The sequence below is a fragment of the Telopea speciosissima genome, chromosome 6 (assembly GCF_018873765.1).
Source record: "Telopea speciosissima isolate NSW1024214 ecotype Mountain lineage chromosome 6, Tspe_v1, whole genome shotgun sequence".
Taxonomy (NCBI): domain Eukaryota; kingdom Viridiplantae; phylum Streptophyta; class Magnoliopsida; order Proteales; family Proteaceae; genus Telopea; species Telopea speciosissima.
The window spans coordinates 5,762,011-5,785,355 of NC_057921.1; the positions used below are offsets into that span (position 1 = coordinate 5,762,011).

At 42.4% G+C, this 23,345-nt stretch overlaps 1 protein-coding gene across 1 annotated transcript in view; it reads left to right on the forward strand.

Annotated features, from left to right (window-relative positions):
• Nucleotides 1–7,233: 7,233 nt before the first annotated feature.
• Nucleotides 7,234–23,345, forward strand: part of LOC122665408 (26S proteasome non-ATPase regulatory subunit 13 homolog B-like) — a 31,450-nt gene continuing 15,338 nt past the window's right edge. The window contains exons 1-3 of the mRNA XM_043861556.1: nucleotides 7,234–7,239; nucleotides 7,721–7,917; nucleotides 8,017–8,116. Coding sequence (XP_043717491.1) covers nucleotides 7,234–7,239; nucleotides 7,721–7,917; nucleotides 8,017–8,116 — 303 coding nt within the window. The remainder of the gene's footprint in view (nucleotides 7,240–7,720; nucleotides 7,918–8,016; nucleotides 8,117–23,345) is intronic.

Genomic DNA, 23,345 nt, shown 5'->3' on the forward strand with positions numbered 1-23,345 from the left:
CTGCTAGGGGTGCTTTACCTGATGGTTGTTCGCAATCTCTGACCGATGGTCATTCCCCGTTCTTTGAAGGCGCTGCCAATGTTGTTAGAGCTAAGGATGATTTCCATGTGCCCAGTCAGGCTGAGACGCCTTCTTTAAGCCACGAAGCACTGTTAGAAAGCTTCAAGTTATTTAATGCAGCCATTGAAGGTCGGATTCGGAAAACTCTGGATAGGCTAAGGGAGGAAGCTCCTGCTTCGGACCCGGTAGGCCACCGTGGAGGGAGGCAGCAGTCTTCTCAGGCACTTTTTCTAGGTGCTGCCCAGGTATACAAAAGAAAGAAAATAAGGAAGAGCAAAAGGGGGTGACCGGCTAAGGAGGGACCCTTGCGGCGTGTGACAAGATCGATGAGATCCCTGGCATCTCCTGGGCACGCCCCTTAATGAGCTGCTTGTTTTGGAACGCCTGTGGCATTGGGAATAAGCCTACTTGTAGGCGGTTGAAAACTTTAATAAACATGCACAAGGTGGACATAGTGGCTATTGCGGAACCAAAAGCACAAGCCTCTGAGGCTCGGGTGGTGTCAGGGCGAATTGGGCTGGATTCGAGGCACACTGGTGAGCGTATCTGGGTGTTTTGGAGTTCTTTGATGGAGATCACTATGTTGGAGGAGCATCGTCAGTTTGTGACACTGAAGTGCGTGGATGTTAGTGCAGGGGTTTTTATCCTCACTTTCGTCCATGGTCTCTGCTCCGTGGTGGAAAGGAGGGAGGTGTGGGAAAGCCTTGTTAGGTTCTCTTGCTCTACCACTCTCCCATGGGCGGTGGGAGGGGACTTCAACGCTGTGGCGTCCCCCTTGGAGAAAATTGGTGGCAGCCCTGCTTACTCTTTATCTCTGGAAGAGTTTGGCAGCTTTGTGAGTGGTACGGGCCTGGTCGATGCAGGCTATGCAGGGAGTATCTTCACTGGGACAAACAGTCGCCCGGGTGCGAGTAGGGTCATGGCCAGATTGGATCGGCTCTTGGTGAATCCAGCTTGGTTAGGAGCCTTCCCCAGGAGCGAGGTGGTGCACCTTAATAGGACTTGTTCTGACCACTCCCCTCTATGGCTCTCTTTTTCAGCAGCTTGCAACTGCTCAGTCTTTGCATTTAAATTCCAGCAAATGTGGTTGCTCCACCTAGGTTTCATGGAGCTTGTCAAGGGAGGGTGGGATGATCCGGTGGCTGGCCCGCCCCTTCTTGTCTTGTTCTTGAAATTAAAAAGGCTTCGGGGTGCGCTCCGGAGGTGGAATAGGGAGGTTTTTGGGAATGTACACCAGAAGGTAAAGGACTCTGAAGATTGTGTTTGCAGAATGGAAGTGGCCTATGACCAGAGGCCTAGTTAGGGGGCTAAGGAGGAACTCGAGGAGGCCAGGAAAGTCTTGGAAGGGGTGCTACTCCAGGTGGAAATTTTCTGGAAACAAAAATCCAGGGTCTCCTGGCTTAAAGAGGGGGATTGTAACACTAAGTTTTTCCACTCTATGGTTAATATCAGAAGCAGACTGGCCAGAGTAGACAAGATTAAAGGGGCGGATGGGGAGTGGATTTGTGACCCTGAAGGTGTACAAGTTGAGGCGGTGCGTCATTTCTCAGATATCTTTGCTTCTTAGGGCAGTGTGGTTGACGAGGATCTTTTAGCGCTGATTCCCACTGTAGTAACGGCAAAGGAGAATGCTGGTCTTTGACTCCCGCCTTCCTTGGAGGAGGTAAAACAGGCTGTTCATTCTTTTTCTTGTGACAGTGCGCCAGGCCCGAATGGCTTCTCGGGTTATTTTTTCACAGCTTACTGGGAGGTGGTTGGTGCTAATGTCTGGGCTGCAGTTGTTGATTTTTTGAAGGGGTGCCCTCCCTAGAAGTTACACCTCTGCGAACCTTGTGTTTGTCCCCAAGAAGGAGAACCCTGAGGTAATTGCTGATCTCCGTCCTACAAGTCTTTGCAATTTTTCTTACAACATTATTGCCAAGATCATTGTTTCCAGGTTGGCGGGCTTGCTTCCGTCTCTTGTGGAAGAGGAACAGGGTGCTTTTGTGCAGGGCAGGTGCATCCATGACAATATCTCCATTGTCCAGGAGGTTGCTCAGGACCTAAATAGGAAAATTCGCGGGGGAATTGTGATACTAAAGCTTGATATGGCCAAGGCATATGACCGGCTTGAATGGCAGTTTCTTTGGCTCGTTCTCTCCAAATTTGGTTTTAGTGAGGCCTGGATTGACTTGATCAGGAAAGCGGTGGAGAACTGTTGGTTCTCAATTGTGTTAGGTGGCAGCCAGACAAGTTTTTTCAAATCCTCTAGGGGGGGTGAGCTAGGAGGATCCTCTATCCCCAACTCTGTTTATTTTGGCTGAGGAGGTACTAAGCAGGGGCATAAAAAACCTTTTTGTGGAGGGCCATACTTCTTACTACAGGTTACCTCGGGGATGCCCTGGAATCTCTCGCAGGCTTTTTACGGATGAAACCATTATCTTCACCAGGGGCTTGAAGAATTCGCTCAAGCAGATTATGGGGTTCATCGGCAGGTATGAAGGTTTCTCAGGGCAGCTGGTCAACAGGCAAAAAAGCTGCTTTGTGGTGGGCAGGAGGGCCTCCTCGGCGAGGGCCCATATGATCGGAGCGGTGACTAGTTTTACTAGAAAGACTTTGCCAATTACATATTTGGGTGCTCCTCTTTATTTGGGCAGGCTCAAGATTTGTTTCTTTGACGAGCTTATTGGAAAATAAGAAACAAAGTGGCGGGTTGGAAGGGAAGGCTGCTTTCATCTGGGGTCATCCTATGTTGCTAAAGTATGTCCTCTCCTCTATCCTTATTCATGTGCTTGCTACTCTGGTTCCTCCTAAGGCTGTCATCAGAGGACTTTACGGGATATTTGCTGATTTCCTATGGGGTTGTTCTGAACGGGGAAGCAAAGACATTGGGTGTGCTGGCGCAAGGTCTGTAGGCCCCTCAATGAAGGGGGCTTGGGGGTTCGGCTGGTGGAAGATGTAGGGCTCTCTCTCCGGCTTAAGGGGCTTTGGAAAGTGTTCACTGAGGACTCTCTATGGAGTGGGTTTTTCAAGGCAAAATATTTTAGACACTCACATGCTGTGCTGGCCGGGGTACAGGGCGGGGGTTCGGCGTAGTACTCTGGCCTTCAAAGAGTTTATGCTGAACAGGTCAAGATGGCTGCTTGGTTCTGGCAATACTTTTTTTCTGGCTGGATAACTGGACGGGTGCTGGTCCACTTTTAGATCATGTCGACAATCTGCTGCAAATTGATCTGAACCTGAAGGTCAAGGATGCCTTGGATGAGGGCGGAGCGTGGAGGCAGGAAATAATAGATGCCATTGACTCAAAAGTTGCCAGTGATAGTCTCCCCCTGTGTAGGAACCTCTCCCCCTAAGGCAGAGGGAGGACTAAGAGTAGGGGAAATAGGAACAGACTTATTGGGGACATACGGAAGGGGAGGTTCTATAGTCAACACATCTTCACTAATACTCTCCCCTTGAAGAATTGGGGACGAATAATATGAGAGATTCTCATGGAAAACAACATCTATACTAACCATGGTACGACGTGCAGGAGGATAATAGTACTTGTTCCCCTTTTGGGTGGCAGTGTAGCCCAAAAAACAGCAGCGGAGACCATGGGGCTCAAGTTTACTAGGGGATCTAGTATCCCTCGCATAACAAACACAACCAAAAACCCTAGGGGGAACAATGAAAGTATGAGAGCCGTGTAAGAGCTCAATAAGGGACTTGGAGTCAAGAACCCGAGAAGGCAGCCTATTAATCAAATAGGTTGCAGTGAGGACAGCATCACTCCAATAAAAAGAAGGGACATTTTGAGCAAACATAATTACTCTAGCCACCTCCAAAAGATGGCGATTCTTTCTCTCACCCACACCATTCTGGGCTGGAATGTCAACATAGCTAGTCTGATGTAAAATTCACAGAGATATTTTTGGAACTGACCTTCCATATACTCTGTCCCATTGTCACTCCTCAGAATCTTGAGTGTGGCATTAAACTGAGTCTGAATCATTGTGTGGAAATGCTGAAAACAAGAAAAACCTCATTTTTAGTATGCATCAGTTAAACCCAAGTTGAACGAGAATAACAATCAATAAATGTAAGAAACCATCGATGATCAGACAAAGACACTTTACGACTAGGACCCCACATATCAGAATGAACCAATTGAAATAAGGAAGAACATCTTTTATTAGAAATAGGATAGTTGGAAGTGTCTATTTGGCCAAGACATAAGCCTCACAATAAAAAAAATCTTCCTCATTACAACTGTTAACTAAAGCTAGTAATAAATGGGACAAAGTTCCTAAAGGGGGGTGTCCTAATCTAGAATGCCATTGGCGAAGTTCAAAGGAGAAAGATGAAGGTTGACATAACGTGGAAGGCAATGCTCGTGAAGGAAGGTGGCCTTCATCAAGCAGGTACAATCCATCATGCACTTTACCCGATCCGATTGTCCTCCCCGAGTCCAGTTCCTGAAAAACACAATGAGTTGGTAAAAAAGTCACTTTGCAATTCAAATCCTTTGTAAGACTATTAATAGAGAGAAGATTAGTATTGAAATTTTGTATATGCAAAACAGAAGACAAGTTAAGAGAAGGGGAGCAACTAATGGATCTTTTCCCGGAAATAGATGAGAGGGAACCATAAGCCACTTTCACCTTATCCTTGCCAGAAGTGGGGGAATAAGTATGGAAAAGGCTAGAGGAGCCTGTCATGTGGTTAGTGGCACCGGAGTCTATGATCCATGGAGTAGAGGCAACCGATGCACAATAACCAGCAAAGAAAATACCTGAACGGGCAAAGTGGGAACCTGATGGAGAAGAGTAACTGGCAGGAAGAGATGTAGTAGGGGCAGCGGAAGTCTGTAACATACGCCTGAAAGCTTATAATTCTTCCTGGGAGAGACCATTGTCAGGAATGGGAGCTGCAACTACACTTTCAGTGTGATTGACTTTGTTTTTAGTTTTACCAAGACCACGTTTGGCTTCAAAATCTGCAGGCTTCCCATGTAATTTCCAGCAAGTAGCCTTAGTGTGATAAGGTTTGTTGCAGTGCTCACACTTAAAAGGCTCCTTGGTGGAAGTAGCAGCAGTGGGAGAAGCATCTGTAGGTGTAGGGTTGGAACCAGCCTAGAGGGCAGACCTATCAACAGGAGTCTGATGAAGCATATCAGCTCCCCGAGATTCTTCAATATGAACCAAGGCAAAAGATTGCTCCAGAGCAGGGAGAAGGGAACCCTACTAAGAACCTGCTGACGAATAAGATCATACTCAATGTTCAGACCTGCCAGAAAGTCATAGACCCGAATTTTGCCCACATGTTTCTTATAGGCTACAATATCTGTAGGAGTGGAAGGCTGAAAAGCAGAGTAATGATCCAATTGCTGCCAAAGACCCTTCAGGGCAGCATAGTATTTTGAGACAGGTAACTCCTTTTGTGTAGTGTCATGAATTTTCTTTCGAATTTCATACACTTGAGCATTGTTCCCTGCCTGTCCATAGGTCTCCTTGGCAGCACTCCATATGTGGTGGGCAGTCTCCAATAAAAGATAATTGCTGGAGATGTCAGTTTGCATAGAGTGGATCAGATATGCCATAATCATAGCATCATTAGACATCCATCGACCACGAAGATGACCAGGTTCAGAAGGTGCAGCAGAAGTGCCAAGGAGATGCCCAGTAAGGCCACGGCCAGCAATAGTTAAGTAAGTAGAACGGGACCACATCAGATAATTTGTCCCATCAAGTTTGATGGCTGAAGCATATGGAAGATAATCAGGTTTAGGTTGTCCTTCAACACCAGAAGTAGCAGATGTAACATGAGACCCATCCATTGCAGCCTTTTATCAAACACAATGCAGCAGCCGAGAGTAAAAAAAAAAACAGCAAAACCTGAATTCGATCCAAGGATGTGCAATATTTGAAGTCTGGAAAAAACTTCAGGAGAAGAGGGCACCAATAGTGTCGAGTGAGCGTTGATGTAATATGAATCAGATCTCCAAAGCTCAGCCAATCAGAAAAGAGAAAACTCAAAAATTGATAAAAATCAGGGTTTTGCCCTGAAGGGAGATCAATATTGAGTAAGGGCTTCAAAAAACTTGAGATGTCTGTGATAGATGCTGTCCAATACTGCTATGGTGGATCTCCAATAGGGAAAATCAGTTTCCAGTCATAAAAAAGGGCTCGATCTTCAAAAGGGGAGAATCCCAAAAATCGCAGAGACAGAGCAGCAGCTATCGAACTTGAGGATTGATTAAACCATCTATTGAAGAGGTGAAAGTGAAGGCAGCATCTAGATCGTATGATCACCTCATTAGTGCTGCCCTAGTGAGTGAAGAGAACCAAAGGAGGAGGAAGAGAAAAGAAGCAGATCGAGTGGAAGGGGATGGAAGAGAAAAACGATGGAGGGGATGGGGTTTTGAAAACCTAAATCAGAGAAGTTGGCTCTGATGCCATGTTTGTAAAACAGGAAATTTGGGGAATGCTTGAATGATCGAATTGATCAATCAAGCCTTGTATTAATAGCTTTAAGAATTACAACTTAATGACCAAAAAACCCCTTACTTAGCCGACTTAGCTAAGTAATACATAGAACATAAAAATAAAACCCAAAAGACCAGAATACCCCCATGGTATTCTGGTTTACATTATTCAACATATATGTTGAAGCTAAATTCTGTCAGTTTGAAAATTTGTTGGGATCAATTGTGTGCTGTAAACTCTACTCCATTGTATGGAGTTTTTCAAGGAATTTTTTGGTATTAGAGACCCAAATTTCTAGTCTGGGTTTGTTCACAATTTAGATGTATTAATAGGTCTAGCTGTTGCTGTCTTTTGATGGTTCTAAGAGGCAATGCATTTGGTGACCATCGGTTTAGCTGGTTGGATCAAACTAGCCAGATTATTGTACTGATTTCAGATTTGGATTACTTCATGACTTGAGATGGCATCATAACAAATCAAAAAACCTTGCTGCATGAAAATGGCTAAAGATGGGCTTTGAAGATGTTGCATTCAACACCATATTTTCCAATCAATTTTCTCACCAAGTGTCATTTCCCTCTTTGTATTATGCATTGGATGACCAGCAAATATCGCATATAGCTTTTACTTGTTTGGATCAATATTGGCCTGAGTTACAGATACCTTTGTGTGTGTGGTTATTTTTGTTGTTCGGATAGAGGAAATGGCAAAGAAAATTTAGAGTATGGAGGTAATTTAAAAGAGAGAATGTAAAGTGCCATTCTGCATATGCCATTTGGTTGGCCTAGGAATGTGCTTTTGATTTTTCTGCAGATTCCCGAGTATCAAACCTAATCGTTGGTTGAATACGGAAAGTTGGATGAGTTGGGAAAGATGTTGAAAACCGAGGCATCATTTTCTTGAGCAATTAATGTTATGAAATAGGAAAACATGTGAAAGTGGTACATTTTTCCCTTTTTCACTACATTTGTGCTTTCTCCTTGTCAGACTAACCAAACACCATCCGAAGAGAAGTACTGGACTCACTCCAGATAGTGGTCACTCCAGATAGTGGTTATTTTCAGATAATTTCCTTCCTTCTCTCTTATACAACAATGTACCTTTTGAGTTCCTCCGGTCTTTGCTCTGTTCCTGAAGGTTCGGGTAGCGGGGTGTGTGTGTGTGCACGTGCGCCAGTATTTCAATTTTTAACCTTTTATTTTTTTTTGCAGATAAAATGTCTTTTGGGGACAAAAGTAGAATGGCTATACTATATTCTACAGGCATTCAACTCTGGTGATTTAGTTTGCTATCAAGAACTCTGTTATGTTCATAAAGCTGCGCTGAGCGCTCAGCCAGCATTAGTACAGAATGAGAAGAAGCTATTGGAAAAGATCAACATTCTTTGCTTGATGGAAATAATATTCAGGTGTGCGTTGGTTAGAAATTATATACTTTATCGAGGATGGATTATTAATTCATATTGTTTCCACCATTGTGTATTGCTGAATTTAATCAATTGCCACAGTTGTCCTTCAGAAGATCGAACTATTCCATTAAGTGTCATCGCAGAGCGTACAAAACTTTCCATTGAGGATGTGGAGTATCTTCTCATGAAGAGCCTCTCTGTAAGTCCATTCAATTCTGTTAATTGTTTGTAATTATATATTATTGTCTCCTTTGTAAGTGTCTTCTCATACCAAACTTGTACTATTATTGCTCACCCACCACTGTCAGTACACTCCGAAAAGTTAGTAATTATCTATTATTGTCTCCTTTGTAAGTGTCTTCTCATACCAAACCTGTACTATTATTGCTCGCCCACCACTTTCAGTATACTCCGAAAAGTTAGCCGGGTTGTGGGGGGCACAAAATTGATGCTGTGTAAACTCAAACGTCCACCTGTAGTTTTTATTTATTTGAGTATTGGTGGGTTTTAATTCACTTGAGAAGTATGATCATAGTTATCAAGGCGGAAAGGCAACCATGGCGTTGGAGAGGGTCTAAAATCAAGGCGACACCAACAAGGCGGCAAGGCGACCAAGGTGCCCAAGGAGCCTGGACGCCTAAGCGACGCCTTGATAACTATGATTATGATCATAACCATTAGGGTGTTAAAGTACATGTTTGGTATCTTTTTCCCTAGGTGGGAGCAAGGTAGGATAAAAAATTAGTGTCAGCGTAGCTAGTGGGGAAAATCCTAGTGGACATTTCAAGTAGACTGCAAAAGAAACAAAGTAGCGGGTGTGGGGGAAATTAAAAAGAAGAAACAAGGTAAAGAAATGAAGGGAAAAAAAGTAGAAAGAAGGCATTGATTGGACAAAGGAAACATGAAAGCATTAATAATTTTTTTTGTTTTTGTTTTTCTTTTTTTCACGGGTTGGTAAGAAATGAAGCTTGAACAGAGATGAAACTGAAAATGATTTGTAGCTGCTGCATACAAGAAACAGGATGGAAAATGGGTGTGTTTTTAGAGGAAGGAGAAGAAAAGAGAGGAGGAGAAGCAAATCCCAAAGAGAGGGGGGACCTCTGTTCTACCACAGGTTACCCAATCTTATATATATTCTCATAATAAATTATAACTTAGGACAAAACTGCCCTTACATAAAACCGAGATAACACAACAGAAATAAACAAAGTGAAAAGACCTATCTTCCCTTATAACCTTATAACCACCTATTCCAACACTCCCCCTCAAGCTGGAGCATATACATCACCCATGCTCAGCTTGTTAATTTGTTATAACAAGACCGAAAACTAGGAGCAAACAAGGACTTTGTGAACACATCAGCAATCTGATCAGACGAAGAGACAAACGGTGTCTCAAGTCTCAACCAGTTTCTTCAAGACGGCATTGCGAACAAAGTGACAATCCACCTCTATATGCTTAGTTCTCTCACGAAAGACAGGATTACTAGCAATATAGATGGCTGCCTGGTTGTCACAAAACATCTTCATAGGGGTAGGAATAGAAAAACCCATCTCAAGTAGGAGAGACCTAACCCACGTCAGCTCTGCAGTGGTATGGACCATGTCTCTATACTCCTCTTCAGCACTGAACCTGGCAATCATGGTATGTCTCTTGCTTCGCCACGTAACCAGATTTCCCCCAACAAACATACAGTACCCAGTTGTAGATCGACGGTCACTAACCGAGCCTGCGCAATCTGCATCAGAGTGGGCAACAAGCTGAATATGTTTATTTGGACGATAAATCTGCCCCTTCCCAGGGGCCCCCCTTCAAATACCGAAGAATCTGAATGGCTGCATCCCAATGAGACTTACAAGGAGATTGCATAAATTGGCTGAGAACACCAACAACATAAGAAATATCTGACCTAGTGACTATCAAATATAGCAGCTTCCCAATTAAGCTTTTGTAGGAATGAACATCCTTCAGACCCTTACCATCATCAGAGCCAAACTTGTGATTAGGATCCATAGGAATATCTATTGGTTTTGTTGCAAGCATACCAGTTTCGGTCAAGAGATCTAACTCATATTTCCTTTGTGACAGGCTGATACCCTTTTTACTTCGAATAACTTCAATCCCAAGCAAGTTGTGAAGCTGGCCCAAATCTGTAGTTTGAAAATGCTGCTTAAGTAATTTTCACCTCCTTGATTCCACTCTTATCATTCCCTGACACAATAATGTCATCAACATAAACGACAAGAACAACCAATTTCTCTCCTTGGCGACAAACAAACACCGAATGGTCTGAAAAGCACCGAGTAAAACCAAAACCAGTCACAACTGAACTAAACTTCTCAAACCACTCTCAGGGAGACTGTTTCAGCCCATAAATGGCCTTGTGCAGCCTACACACACGTCCACTATTCTCCCCCTGAGCAACATAGCCTTAAGGTTGCTCCATATAGACCTCTTCAAGTAGGTCACCATAAAGAAAAGCATTCTTGATATCTAACTGGTACAAGGGCCAATCAAAATTTATAGCCAGAGAAATAATGAGGCGAACAGAATTCAGCCTAGCCACAGGAGAGAAGGTCTCAAAATAGTCGACACCATAAGTCTGGGTGTACCCTCTAGCTACCAAGCGGGTTTTGAGCCGCTCAACAGACCCATCAGAATGATACTTAATAGTACACCCTCTGACACTTGACTAGGTCTTTACCAGGAGGTAAATCCACCAACTCCCATGTATGTCGAGTCAATAAAGCATCCATTTCCACATCAATGGCCTTTTTCCAGGCAGGATTGTTAAGAGCCTCAGTGTGAGTGCAAGGAACAGTATAGGAAGACAAAGAGATAACAAGACTACAAGGACCAAATGGAAGATGAGATAAAGACACAAACTTCTCAATAGGATAGGTAATTAAAGATTTTTGAGTACATGAACGTTTACTTTTCCGAGTGGCAATGGGTAAGTCATCAGGATCCGGATCAGTTGGTAAGTCAGGAAGAACAAGTAAAACCGGATCTCTAGTAGAGAGTGGCTCAGGATTGACATGACCTTTGCAGGTTCCTCTATTTGTGACACTGTTGGAAAACTAGTTTTTTGTGCCACAATCAACCACATCTGGATGGAGCGTAATCTAAGGAAATGGACCTCCAAATCGCGAACTCATCAGCAGATTTGGGATGCCATTTCCTTCGAGATTAATGCCAAGCTTTCTTTGGCTCCCCCCTCTTTTTATAATGACACCCCAAGGAACAGGCATATTGTTGTCTCCTGGGGGCTCTCCTCTACCTCCCTCCGATCCTCCTCCTCTTGAGGATTCAAGTTCTTTTATGTTCTTCTTTGCTCCCTAAGGGAGCTGCTGTATTTTTTTTCCTCGTTGGTAATGAATTTTTCTATTCACCCAAAAAAAAAAACCGGATCTCCATCAAAGGTTGAAGAAGGTATAGGAAGCAATGCAGAAGGGCCAGTCTGATCTGTATAGAGCTGCCCAATGTGCCTCTTGCGCCGGTACACCTGTAGTGGAGAAGTAGACAGAGGAACAATGGTAGGAATGGGAGGAGGTTTGTCAGACACGGCTAATAGATCACTGGACACGATGGGCTGATCAGAAAAATAGGATGTACCTTCGAAAAAGTTAACATGCGTACTCACAAATTGCCTTCTAGTGAGAGGGTCATAGCATCTATATCCCTTCTGGCTCCTAGAGTAAACCAAGAAGATACATTTGGTTGACCGAGGGTCCAATTTATCCGCATAAAGATGGAGATTATGAACAAAGCAAACACATCCAAAAACCCTAGCAGGCAAATTAAAACTCGAAACATCGGGAAATAAAATAGAAAATGGTTATTTATCAATTATCACCAAGAATAGAAGATGGCATTTAGTTAAGCAAAAAACACGCAGTAAGAACTGCATCACACCAAAAATGTTTGGGCACCTGCATATGCAACATGAGGGCCCTGGCAACTTCAAGTAAGTGCCTATTTTTCCGCTCCGCTACCCCATTCTGTTGAGGAGTATAGGAGCAACTAGTTTGATGAATTATTCCATTATTAACACAAAAAGAGGATATCTCAGTTTGAACAAATTCCAAAGCATTATTAGACCAAAACACTTTTATTGAAGCATTAAATTTATTTTTTATTTCATTGCAAAAATTTGGAAACACTATTAAAAATTCTGATCTATCTTTAAAAGGTACAGCCAAGTAGTTCTGGAATAATCATCCACAAAAGTCACAAAATACCGGAAACCATGTCTATTACTTGCCAACAAGGACCCCATACATCTGAATGCACTAATGAAAATAAAGAAGTACTATGGGGCACAGAGCGAGAGAGATAAGTAGCACAATGATGCTTACCTAACTCGCAACCCTCACATTCTAACTTATTCAAAGATTTAAACTGGGGAAAACAACTTTTAACCTAGACAAAGCTAAATGTCCTAGCCTACAATGCCATCAAAACAGAGACTCTTCACCAATAGTAGTAGCTGCAGTTGAAGCAGACGGGGCAGCACCATTCAAATAATATAGTCCTTCTTTCTCATACCCTCTACCAATCTTCTTCCTCGTGTGAAGATCCTGAAAAACACAATAAGAAGGAAAGAAGGTTACAGAGCAATTCAAATGTTTAGTAAGTTGATTTACAGAAAGAAGCCTTAAGGGAAATTGGGGAACATGTAAGACAGAAGAAAGAGAAATATTAGAATTAAGAGAAACAGTACCATGTCCGATAACAGAGGAACCATTGACCACAATAACAAGAGGGGTATGAGAACTAGAAGAAATAGAACTAAAAACAGAGGACTTACCAGTCATGTGAGCAGAAACCCCTAAATCAATGATCCAGGGTGTGGAAGGAGTGGAAAAGAGAGCAGCAGGTGTACCTGCATGAGTTAGAGTGGCAGTAGTGGTGGATGCCCCAGAAGTGGAAGCAGATGATTCTAGACTCTTGATGCGACGCATGAGTTGTTGCATCTCATACAGAGGTTGGTAGAAGAATCTCCCATATTCGAACTAGCCTTAGTATCACTAGGTGTAACAAAATCAGTACCATCTTCAGAAGCTGTATGATTGGCCAAGTTTTGAGCCCATTCGGGTTTCCCATGCGTGGACCAACATGTGTCAACAGTGTGATTTGTCTTCCCACAATAAGAACATAATCGGGCTGCTTTATCAATATGCTATCATCCAGAATTACTACCACTAAATCCATTTCCTCCCCCTGAACCACGGTCTCTAGTAATAGTGAAAGCAGAATTTTCCTTGGGATAAGTTTCAAGCTTGGAACTAGGAGAGACAATATGCTGCAGCCTAGAAAAGGTGTTGTAAACAGCCCTGTGTTTGAATGCTTGAATGACCAAAATCGATCATCCAGGCCCTTTATTTATAATAATAAGAATTACATGTAGTCATAGTGAAAGTAGAAATGCCACCTCAGCCAAATCCTATTAGGAATTCCCATTCTCAGTAGGAATACCAAATAGAGATCGGTTGAAGGAGGGGGGGGGGGAAATACAGAAAAGGAGATAAAACTAAAAGAGATAAAAACAATAAAACTAGGACTAAGTTACTCCTATCGGGTAAAGTAGCCTATCTTAACACTCCCCCTCAAGTTGGAGCATAAATATCAACCATGCCCAACTTGACAAGAATAGGATGAAAAACCTTCCCACTTAAGCCTTTAGTAAACACATCAGCGAGCTGGTCAGCAGATTGCATAAAAGGAACACACACCAGCCCTCCTTCCAACTTCTCTTTAATAAAATGCCTGTCAACCTCCACATGCTTGGTACGATCGTGCTGAACAGGGTTGTGAGCAATGCTAGTAGCAGCTTTGTTGTCACAATATAACATCATGGGAAGATGAACAGGAGTACCAATATCTTGTAATAAACCTTTGAGCCATAACATCTCACAAATACCTCGTGCCATAGCACGAAACTCAGCTTCAGCACTAGACCTTACCACTACGTTCTGCTTTTTACTACACCATGTAACAAGGTTGCCACCAACAAATGAGCAATAGCCAGAAATGGACTTTCTATCAATGGAACCAGCCCAATCTGCATCAGTATACGCTTCAACACGAAGATGGCCATTTGGAGACAAAAGAATTCCTTTTCCCGGTGCTGACTTTAAATACCGAAGGATTCGGATAACAACATCCATGTGAGAGGAATGTGGATCGTGCATGAACTGACTGACCATACTTATAGATACTGCTATGTCAGGTCTTGTATGAGACAGATAAATGAGCTTACCAACCAATCTTTGATAGTGACCTTGTCGACCGGTGTTCCCTCCTTTTCTTCAAGTCTGGTAGTAGCATCCATAGGTGTATCAAAAGGATGACACCCTAACATCCCAGTCTCGGTCAATAAATCTAGGATGTACTTCCTTTGAGAAAGAAATATGCCTTTAGCAGACCAAGCAACATCTATCCCTAGAAAGTACTTTAGGTTTCCCAGATCCTTTATTTCAAATTCTTGCCTAAGGTAAGTCTTCAACTGGGTGATTACATGATTGTCATTCCCGGTCACCACAATATCATCCACATAAAGTATGAGGATGGTTACCTTTTCACCATTCTTCTTGATAAACAGGGTATGATCAACATTACTCGGCTTATAACCCGTAGAGACCATTGCCTTGTGAAATCGTCCAAACCAAGCACGGGGGGACTTTTGTAGCCCATATAAAGCACGCTTCAATTTACAAACTTTCCCGCTGGTTTTATCACAAGAGAAACCCGGCTGATTGTCCATATATACTTCCTCATCAAGTTCTCCATGCGGGAAGGCATTTTTCACATCTAATTGTTGTAATTCCCAACCCAGATTCACTGCACAAGAAAGTAACACTCTGACGGTGTTTAGTTTTACAACTGGTGCAAAAGTCTCCTGATAATCGATCCCTTAAGTCTGAGTAAATCCCTTCGCAACCAAACATGCTTTGTACCGATCCACAGTGCCATCTACCTTCTGTTTCACCACAAACACGCACTTACATCCAACTGGTTTCTTTCCTGGAGGAAGAACCACAAGTTCCCATGTATCATTCTTTTTTAAGGTTTGCATTTCTTCCATCATTGCTGCTTTCCACTTTCCATCTGTAAAAGCTTCCTGCCAATTTTGGGGAATACGAATAGAAGAAAGAGAAGAGACAAATGTACGAAAGGATGGAGAAAGAGAGTCATAAGAGACTACATGAAATGGGATGTTGGGTACAAGCCCGAATACCTTTACGATGAGCAATAGGTAAGTCAGGAGAAGAAGGAGAAGATATGTTACCTGGAGATTGATCTGGTTCAAGGGCCGACAATTGTGGTGGTGCTGGTGCTGCAGTGGATGGGAGCTGCTTGTATTTGGAATGTCCCCTGTGATAGGTTTTGAGGTTAGAGTCGTTAATTTTCTTCTGAAATTCCCTAATAGTTTGTTGGACTGGAGTCATCTCCCCCTGAAGGGAATTGTCACCAATAGGATTTTCAGCATCGTCTAAGTTCTCCCCCTGGGGAAAATCCTGTTGGGCACCAGCAGAGGGAAGAGGGGTGGAAGCAATAGTCAGTTGAGGGATGGGATCAATGGGTGGTTGAACCCGGGTCTGGGTCTGTACCGGAAGGTCAACCATCACATTTTCACTGAAAGTCTCCCTCTGAAGAGGTGTAGATTGATAATAGGAGAGAGTTTTATGAAAGACACCATCCATACTGGTGAAGGTACGACGTGTAGGAGGATGGTAACATTTATATCCCTTTTGGGATGAAGAATATCCCAAGAAAATACAATGGACCCCACGGGGTTCGAGCTTGCCGGGAAAGCGGGTATCCCGAACATAACAGACACAACCAAAAACTTTAGGTGGGACGACAAAGGAGGAACAACACTGCAGTAAAGAAGCAGGGGTGTCAGAGTCAAGGACTCGGGTAGGGAGCCTATTGATGAGATAGGCAGCAGTCAGGACAGCATCTCCCCAATATTGGGAAGGGACAGATTGGGCAAACATAAGAGCCCGAGTCACCTCAAGGAGGTGGCGGTTTTTCCTTTCAGCTACACCATTTTAAGCTGGGGTATCGACACAACTGGTTTGATGGAGTATAACATGAGCAGCAAGGTAGTGTTGGAACTGACCATCCATGTATTCTTTACCATTGTCACTCCGCAATATCTTGAGAGTGGCATTGTATTTGGTTTGAATCATCTTATCAAAATTTTGAAAACAAGAAAAAACTTCACTTTTGTTGTGCATTAAATATACCCACGTACTCCTAGAATAACAATCAATAAAAGAAACAAACCAACGATGGCCTTTGAGAGATGGTTTTCGGTTAGGACCCCAAACATCAGAGTGAACAAGATTAAAAGGAGAAGAACTTCTTTTATTAGAAGTGGAATAAGTAGAACGATGTTGTTTAGCCAAAACACAGGCTTCACAAAAAAATTCGTTTCTATGACATTCTTTAGCTAATGCTGGAAATAAAAGGGATAATGTTCCTAAAGGGGGGGTGACCTAGTCTGTTATGCCATTTGTTGAAGTTTAGAAGAAACTAACGCGCTTTGATGTATATGAGAAGCCAAAGGTGGTGGTGAAGGAGGACTCCCATTATCGAGCAGGTACAATCCACCATGCATCTTACCACATCCAATCGTCGCCCCTGTTGCCAGATCCTGAAACACACAGTGAGAAGGAAAAAAAAGTTACTTTGCAATTTAAATCACGGGTAAGACTACTGATGGAAAGAAAGTTAGTGGTAAATTTAGGAATATGTAAAACAGAGGATAAAGATAAGGAAGGAGTGCAACTTATAGAGCCCTTCCCAGAGATAGAAGAGAGAGCCATCAGCCACCCGTACTTTATCTTTACCAGATGTAGGAGAGTAACGAGTAAAGAGGCTGGAGGATCCAGTCATATGATCAGTGGCACCGGAGTCTATGATCCAGAGAGAGGAGACTACCGATGGACAATGACCAGCAAAAGAAATACTTGAGTGGGCTAAATGTGAACCTGGAGGAGTGGAAGAACTAGCAGGTGTTGATGTAGTAGAAGCAGCAGAAGCCTGTAACATACGACGGAAAGCCTGAAGTTCATCCTTGGACAGTCCAGTGTCAGTAGGAGGAGCAAGAGTGATAGCCTCAGTATGATTAGCTTTGTTTTTTCGATTTTCGAGCAGCACGTTTAGCATCAAAGTCGGCTGGTTTACCATGTATCTTCCAACAAGTGGCCTTAGTGTGCCATAATTTGCCACAATGCTCACATTAAACTATTGGTTTCTCAGATTTAGAAGTGTCAGCAACCGAAGGGGTAGAACCAACCCCAGTATGCAAGGCTGATCGATCAGGACGTGTAGTGTTAAGCATAGCAGACTAGCAGTTCTTCGGCGATCTTCACTATTAACCTAAGCATAGGACTGTTCCAGAGTAGGGAAAGGATCTTTGCCTAGAATCAGAACCCAAATTGGGTCGTATTCCACATTAAGGCCAGCCAAAAAATCATAAACCCTAATTTTATCGACATGCTTTTTGTAGGCAGCAATGTCAGTGGCATTAGTGGGCTGATAATCAAAGTAATGATCAATTTCTTGGCAGCACTTGCAGAGTTCAGCATAGTATTGAGGGATGGATAAATCATTCTGCTTGGTGTCATGGAATTTTTTCCTTAATCCATATACCTGAGCATCATTCCCTACCTGTGAATAGGTGTCTTTGGCAGCCTTCCATATCTGGGCAGTAGTGTCTAGGAGAAGGTAGCCCAGTGCAATTGAAGGATGCATAGAATGAATGAGATATGACATAACCATGGAGTCAGTAGATAACCATTTAGTCAGGGCAGCTCCTTCTTTAGTAGGAATGGGAGTAGTGCCTGTAAGGTGTCCTGTCACGGCCAGCAATAGTAAGTTAAGTGGATCTGGACCACATTAGATAATTTGGCCCATCTAGTTTGGTGGGAGAAGCAAAAGGAAGATACTCTGGTCGAGAAGATCAATCAGAGTCAGCTATAGTGATGTCAGACATCATGTAAGTGCACGGGTTTTCAAATTCCCACAAATTTAACCCTCAGAAGTGGCTCAAACTAGGATCGAAGGCCCTGCAGGTGGTGGGGAATAAGCCCTAAAAAAACCAGCAACTTCTGATGATGAAATAAGAAACCCTAAATTTTAAAAAATTTAGGAATAGCTAAAAGCAAAGGAATCGCAGGTTTGAATCTAATGTTGTTTGGATTCAAAGCTGCAATCTAAAAGTAGGTAAGGTGTAGATCAATAAGGGCAGGGATCAATCTCCAAAAATAACACAGAAATCCAGCTTGAAACAGGCAGCAGCTCAATCTCCAAGGTTTGGAGGAAACCTGCAGCAGATTCTGATCTCACCCAGGTTTGAATAATCTTCAGTGAGGTGTCATTGAGGGCAGCAGCTAAATCTCCATTGGATCTCCTCAAAGTTGCTGCCCTGAATGATATTGAGAGTCCGAGAGTGGTGGAGAAGAAGAAAACCAGAAGCCGAGAGAGAGAGAGAGAGAGGAACAAACAAAAATATCGAGGGGGCTGCTCTTCAGATCAGAGTTGGCTCTGATACCATGTAAACAGCCCTTGTGTTTGAATGCTTGAATGACCAAAATCGATCATCCAGGCCCTTTATTTATAATAATAAGAATTACATGTAGTCATAGTGAAAGTAGGAATGCCACCTCAGCCCAATCCTATTAGATATTCCCATTCCCACTAGGAATGCCAAATAGAGATCGGTTGAAGGGGGAAAAAATACAGAATGAGATAAAACTAAAAGAGATAAAAACAATAAAACTAGGACTAAGTTACCCCTATCGGGTAAAGTAGCCTATCTTAACAGGTGTCATTCAAGGAAGGGACAGATTCACCGGCCAAAAGATGTCCTTTAACAGCCTTGAGACTGGGGCTTAATCCAGTCAAAAACTTAGAGACAAAAAACTCGTTCCTTTGAGCCTTCAATTTTTCAATGTCAGTAGTAAGAGGCTGGAAAACATTTAATTCTTCAACCATACCCTTGAAAGCACTGTAATAGTCTTAGAGAGATTTGTCCGCCTGCTGAAACTGAAACAATTTCTCATAGAGTTCGAAGATACGAGTCATACTCTTCTCCTGAGAGTATGTCTCGTTGAGATCATCCCAGACTCCCTTTGCCGTGGTGTGGAACATAACATTCGCAGCAATATCCGGCTCCATGCTGTTCCATAACCAAATTAAGATAATAGCATTCTCCTTGTTCCAAGTGCTGTAATCTTCAGAGTCAAGTTCTGGAGGAGGAGAGGTAATGTAGCTAAGCTTGTCCTTAGCTATAATGTAAACCCTGACAGCCTGTGCCCACGATAGGTAGTTGGAATTCCCCTTCAATTTTATGGAGGTAATCTCAGCATTGACATTGCTGTGAGGTGTCTTGGAATCAGCCATAGTAACCACACTTCAAAGAAATTGATAAAAGTAAGCGCCCAGGGAAATCGACTCTGAAGCAAGAGAAGTGGAGAAGCAGCAACCACAACAGCAGCTGATAATAAAGAAATCAAAAAACTGATCTGCAGCCAGAAAGGTAGCAATTGACAGCACCAACACCAGAATCGATTTCACTAATGGAGGTAGCCAAGGTAAGGAAAAAAAAACATAATCGAACTCAGGGTCTGGTAATAGAAAGGAGACCTTCAGATTAGCATCACAGAAGGCAAACCAGGTTGCAATAACCCCCAAAAATACTAAACACCATGTAGAAGTAGGCCTGAATCACAGAAATGCAAAAAAGGACCTTCCGAGAGAAAGTTGATTGTTGTCAGGGTTTTGTCCTGCCATCGATTTCAGCAGCTTTCAATGTTGTTCGAGGAATAGCTCCAACCAGTCATCAAATAAGGTAGATAAACATAGAACTCACTCCATTAATTCTTCAAAGGAGTGGAATTACATCGTAGAAAAAGCAGCTGTAGGTGGCTGCACACCACAAGCAAAACTCAATAAAGGAGAATCAGCAGAGGATCATGGTGGGGGCTCCAATCTGATTAAATCAGCTCTGATACCATGTTTTAATACCAGAATCTAGACAATCAGATTAGAGAAAGGTGAAGAAAAGAGAGGAGAAGAGGAAGAAGGAGAAGCAAATCGCAAACAGAGGGGGGACCTGCGGTAGAACAGAATGTTCTATCGCAGGTTACCCAATATTATATATATTCTCATAATAAAATATAACTTAGTACAAAACTGCCCTTACATAAAACCGAGATAACACAGAACAGAAATAAACAAACTGAAAAGACCATCTGCCCTTATAACCTTATAACCACCTATTCCAACAGGGTGAAATATGGTTATGAACTTATTATAAAGTAATGACGGGAACAGCTCAGAAGTCTTTGTCATATGTTATGTAGACATGGTATTTGTTGCTGGTTGGCCCATCCAAGTTATCAGCACTGATTAGGAAAAAAGGCACTTCCTTCTATGAAATCCTTTTTTCTTTATCATCTTAGTTTCCTAAACTGGTAGGAGCAGGTCTAGATGTCTAGTCCATAAAACCCCTTTTCCTTTATATTTCCTATTTACCATGTTTAAAGTTTAATTGCTAGAACTACAGGTAAACCAGGTCCCAATTGGTGTCATCTGGGCTCAATCCATTGCATAATTTTGTTCTTGTTCTCTAGGAGATGGTTCTTATCAGTGTTGTATGAGGTTGATCCAGGATCTTTTACAAATTTCTGTATCCTTGCTCTTCTATACGATGAACATAGCTTGGCCATTTACCATCGCTACTAGATGAAAACTAAGGTGCAAATATCAGGGCCTAGGAAGAACTTTTGGTTATATGATAGCTTAAAGATTGCTTGTATATTGGTAATGGCCATCAGAGATGGACTTGATCAGGAGATGTCAAAACAGCCCTTTCGTTAATTAGGGTTAGACTTACAGAGAAATAAAAGAGAGGAATACAATAGGCAAATATTGAAGTCCCGTTTGAAAAATCAAGAATTTGAGCTTTAGTGCTATAGGGTAGAAATCACATAAAATTTTATGACATGATATTATAAAAGAAAAATCCTGGTTCAGTTCAATTAAAGGATGAAATAATTGGGTTATACAAGAAACAAAATAGTTCTCTCAGGAAACCACAACAATTTATGTGATGAGGGCATCAGCCCACTGAGCCAACAGTTCAGAATGTACCAGAGACGACGACGTAGAGGTCAGTCTGCTCCAGCACAGATATGGATGGATGATGAGTTTAGAGCCTACCGTATTGGCCGTATTGCTAGGAGGATAAACAATGATTTCAGCTCTTGATTCCTGGAGTTCGATGGTTGCTTCCAGCCCTGATTACAGCCCCTTGCTTACTTTCATATTAATTTTTGATGTTATAGGGTATATTATAGCATACTAAATGACATTAAAAATAGAGAAATTAAAAAATAAAACATGGTCGATATGACCACCATGGCAACGCCATGATGGGCGACATGTCGATATATCGACATGACACCCCTCCACCGACTTGGATCGCCGTGACGACGTGACAACTATGATTTAATAAGTAAATTGACTTGGAAGTTGGAAACATAAAGTGAATGACTCATAAGTCATAATATTAAATACATTAAGTCAATAACAAGTTAACAACTTAAGAAGATGATATCAATATGACAATATCCCCAATAGTCTAGTACAAGTCAAGTAGTCATCAAGTGACTCAAATGTTTACAAATTTTCTAATAATAATTACTCCGCCGTCCAGGATCGATCCCACTCATAGTCCGATGGAGCCGACATATATTGTTCTCCGACTGTAGGACAAATGGATGCCACGTCATAGTCTGGGAGAAGAAACGAGTGTAGTTATCCACAGTGGCCATGTAAATTACATCATCAACATGCTAAAGGTAACTGTTAAATTATGTACACCAGAATACCATGGGGGTATTCTAGTCTTTTGGGTGTTTTATTTATTTATTTTTTATGTATTTATGAACAAGGGTAGAAATATAATTAGGGTTGTGACACTGTTCACGTGAACAGTATCGTGAATAGTGTTTTCCCTTGTAATCCCTTTTATTATTATTATAAATAGAGAGCTTGACTGATCTCATTGATCATTCAAGCATTATTCCACAAACCTGTTTTGTTAACATTGCATCAGAGCCAAAATTTCTCTAATCTAAGTTTTCAAAACCCACCTCCTTCCTATCGTTTTTTCTTTCCTCCCCTTCTCTCGATTTCTTTTCTCTGCTTTTTTTTCCTTTGCTTCTCCCTTCCTAAGGGCAGCACTACAGAGGTGATCATATGATCTAGTTGCTGCCCTATTCCCACCTCTGTTTTTCCCCTTTATGAGATAATTTATATGGTTCGATTGCTGTTGGTTCCTGTCTGCGATTTTTGGAGTTTCCAGAATTTTGAAGCCCTAGCCACTACCATTGATCAAGGCTGGTTTTCTGCATCTTGGACACTCATCTGCGATCTGGACCAGCTGCCCTCAAGCCTTTTTTGGTTGTTGAAGACCCCTCCTCCCAATCGATTCCTCTTTTTTAGGGTTTTCTAAAACCCTAATCATTATCGATTTTGGGGAATTTGGCTGTTTGCTGCTGTTTTTTTATTAGAGCTTCTTCTCTTCATCAAAGACATCCTCTACAGGTTCCTGGACAGATTCAATCAAGCTTCTTCGTCAATTATTTTTGGATCCCCATCACCAAATCGATCTCCAATTTCAGGTTCTCTTCCAAAACCCTGACATTGTCGATCTCTGTAGAAGGGATCTCTCTGATGCTGCTGATTTTTTGGGAGCTATTTTGCCCTTCATATTGGCCCACTCGACCTTGATTTCAGCTCTTGGTTTGGTGTAATTGCTGGTTTTTTATTCTCCACAGCCTTGTTGCAACTATGGGTGACTCTGCTACTTCCACTGCAACTTCTAATCAACCTGGACATGAAAAATCAGATTATCATACTTTTCAGCCCAATCCCATCAAACTTGATGGTAGCAACTACCTCTTGTGGTCTCGGTCAGCCTCTTTTGCTATTGCTGGTTTTGGTCTCACTGGCCACATTGATGGCACTGGTCCCATACCTGCCGCCCCAGGTGCTGCCCTGACTCGCTGGCTTGCCAACAATGGTGTTCTCATGTCTTATTTGATTGGTTTTATGACTTCGAACATTGCACATGGGTTCCTCCTTTTTGATACAGCTTCTTAGGTTTGGTCAGCCTGTAAGGAAACGTACGGACAGCTTGGTAATGATGCACAGGTCTATAAACTCAGGAAGAAGGTTCTTCATACTACTCAGGGGGACTTAACAGTCTCTAAATATTATGCTACTCTACGCAACCTTTGGCAACAGTTGGACCACTTCTCTGATTACCAACCTGATAATGCTACTAATCTGGCTGCTTATAAGAAACATGTGGATAAAATCAGGGTCTATGACTTCTTGGCTAG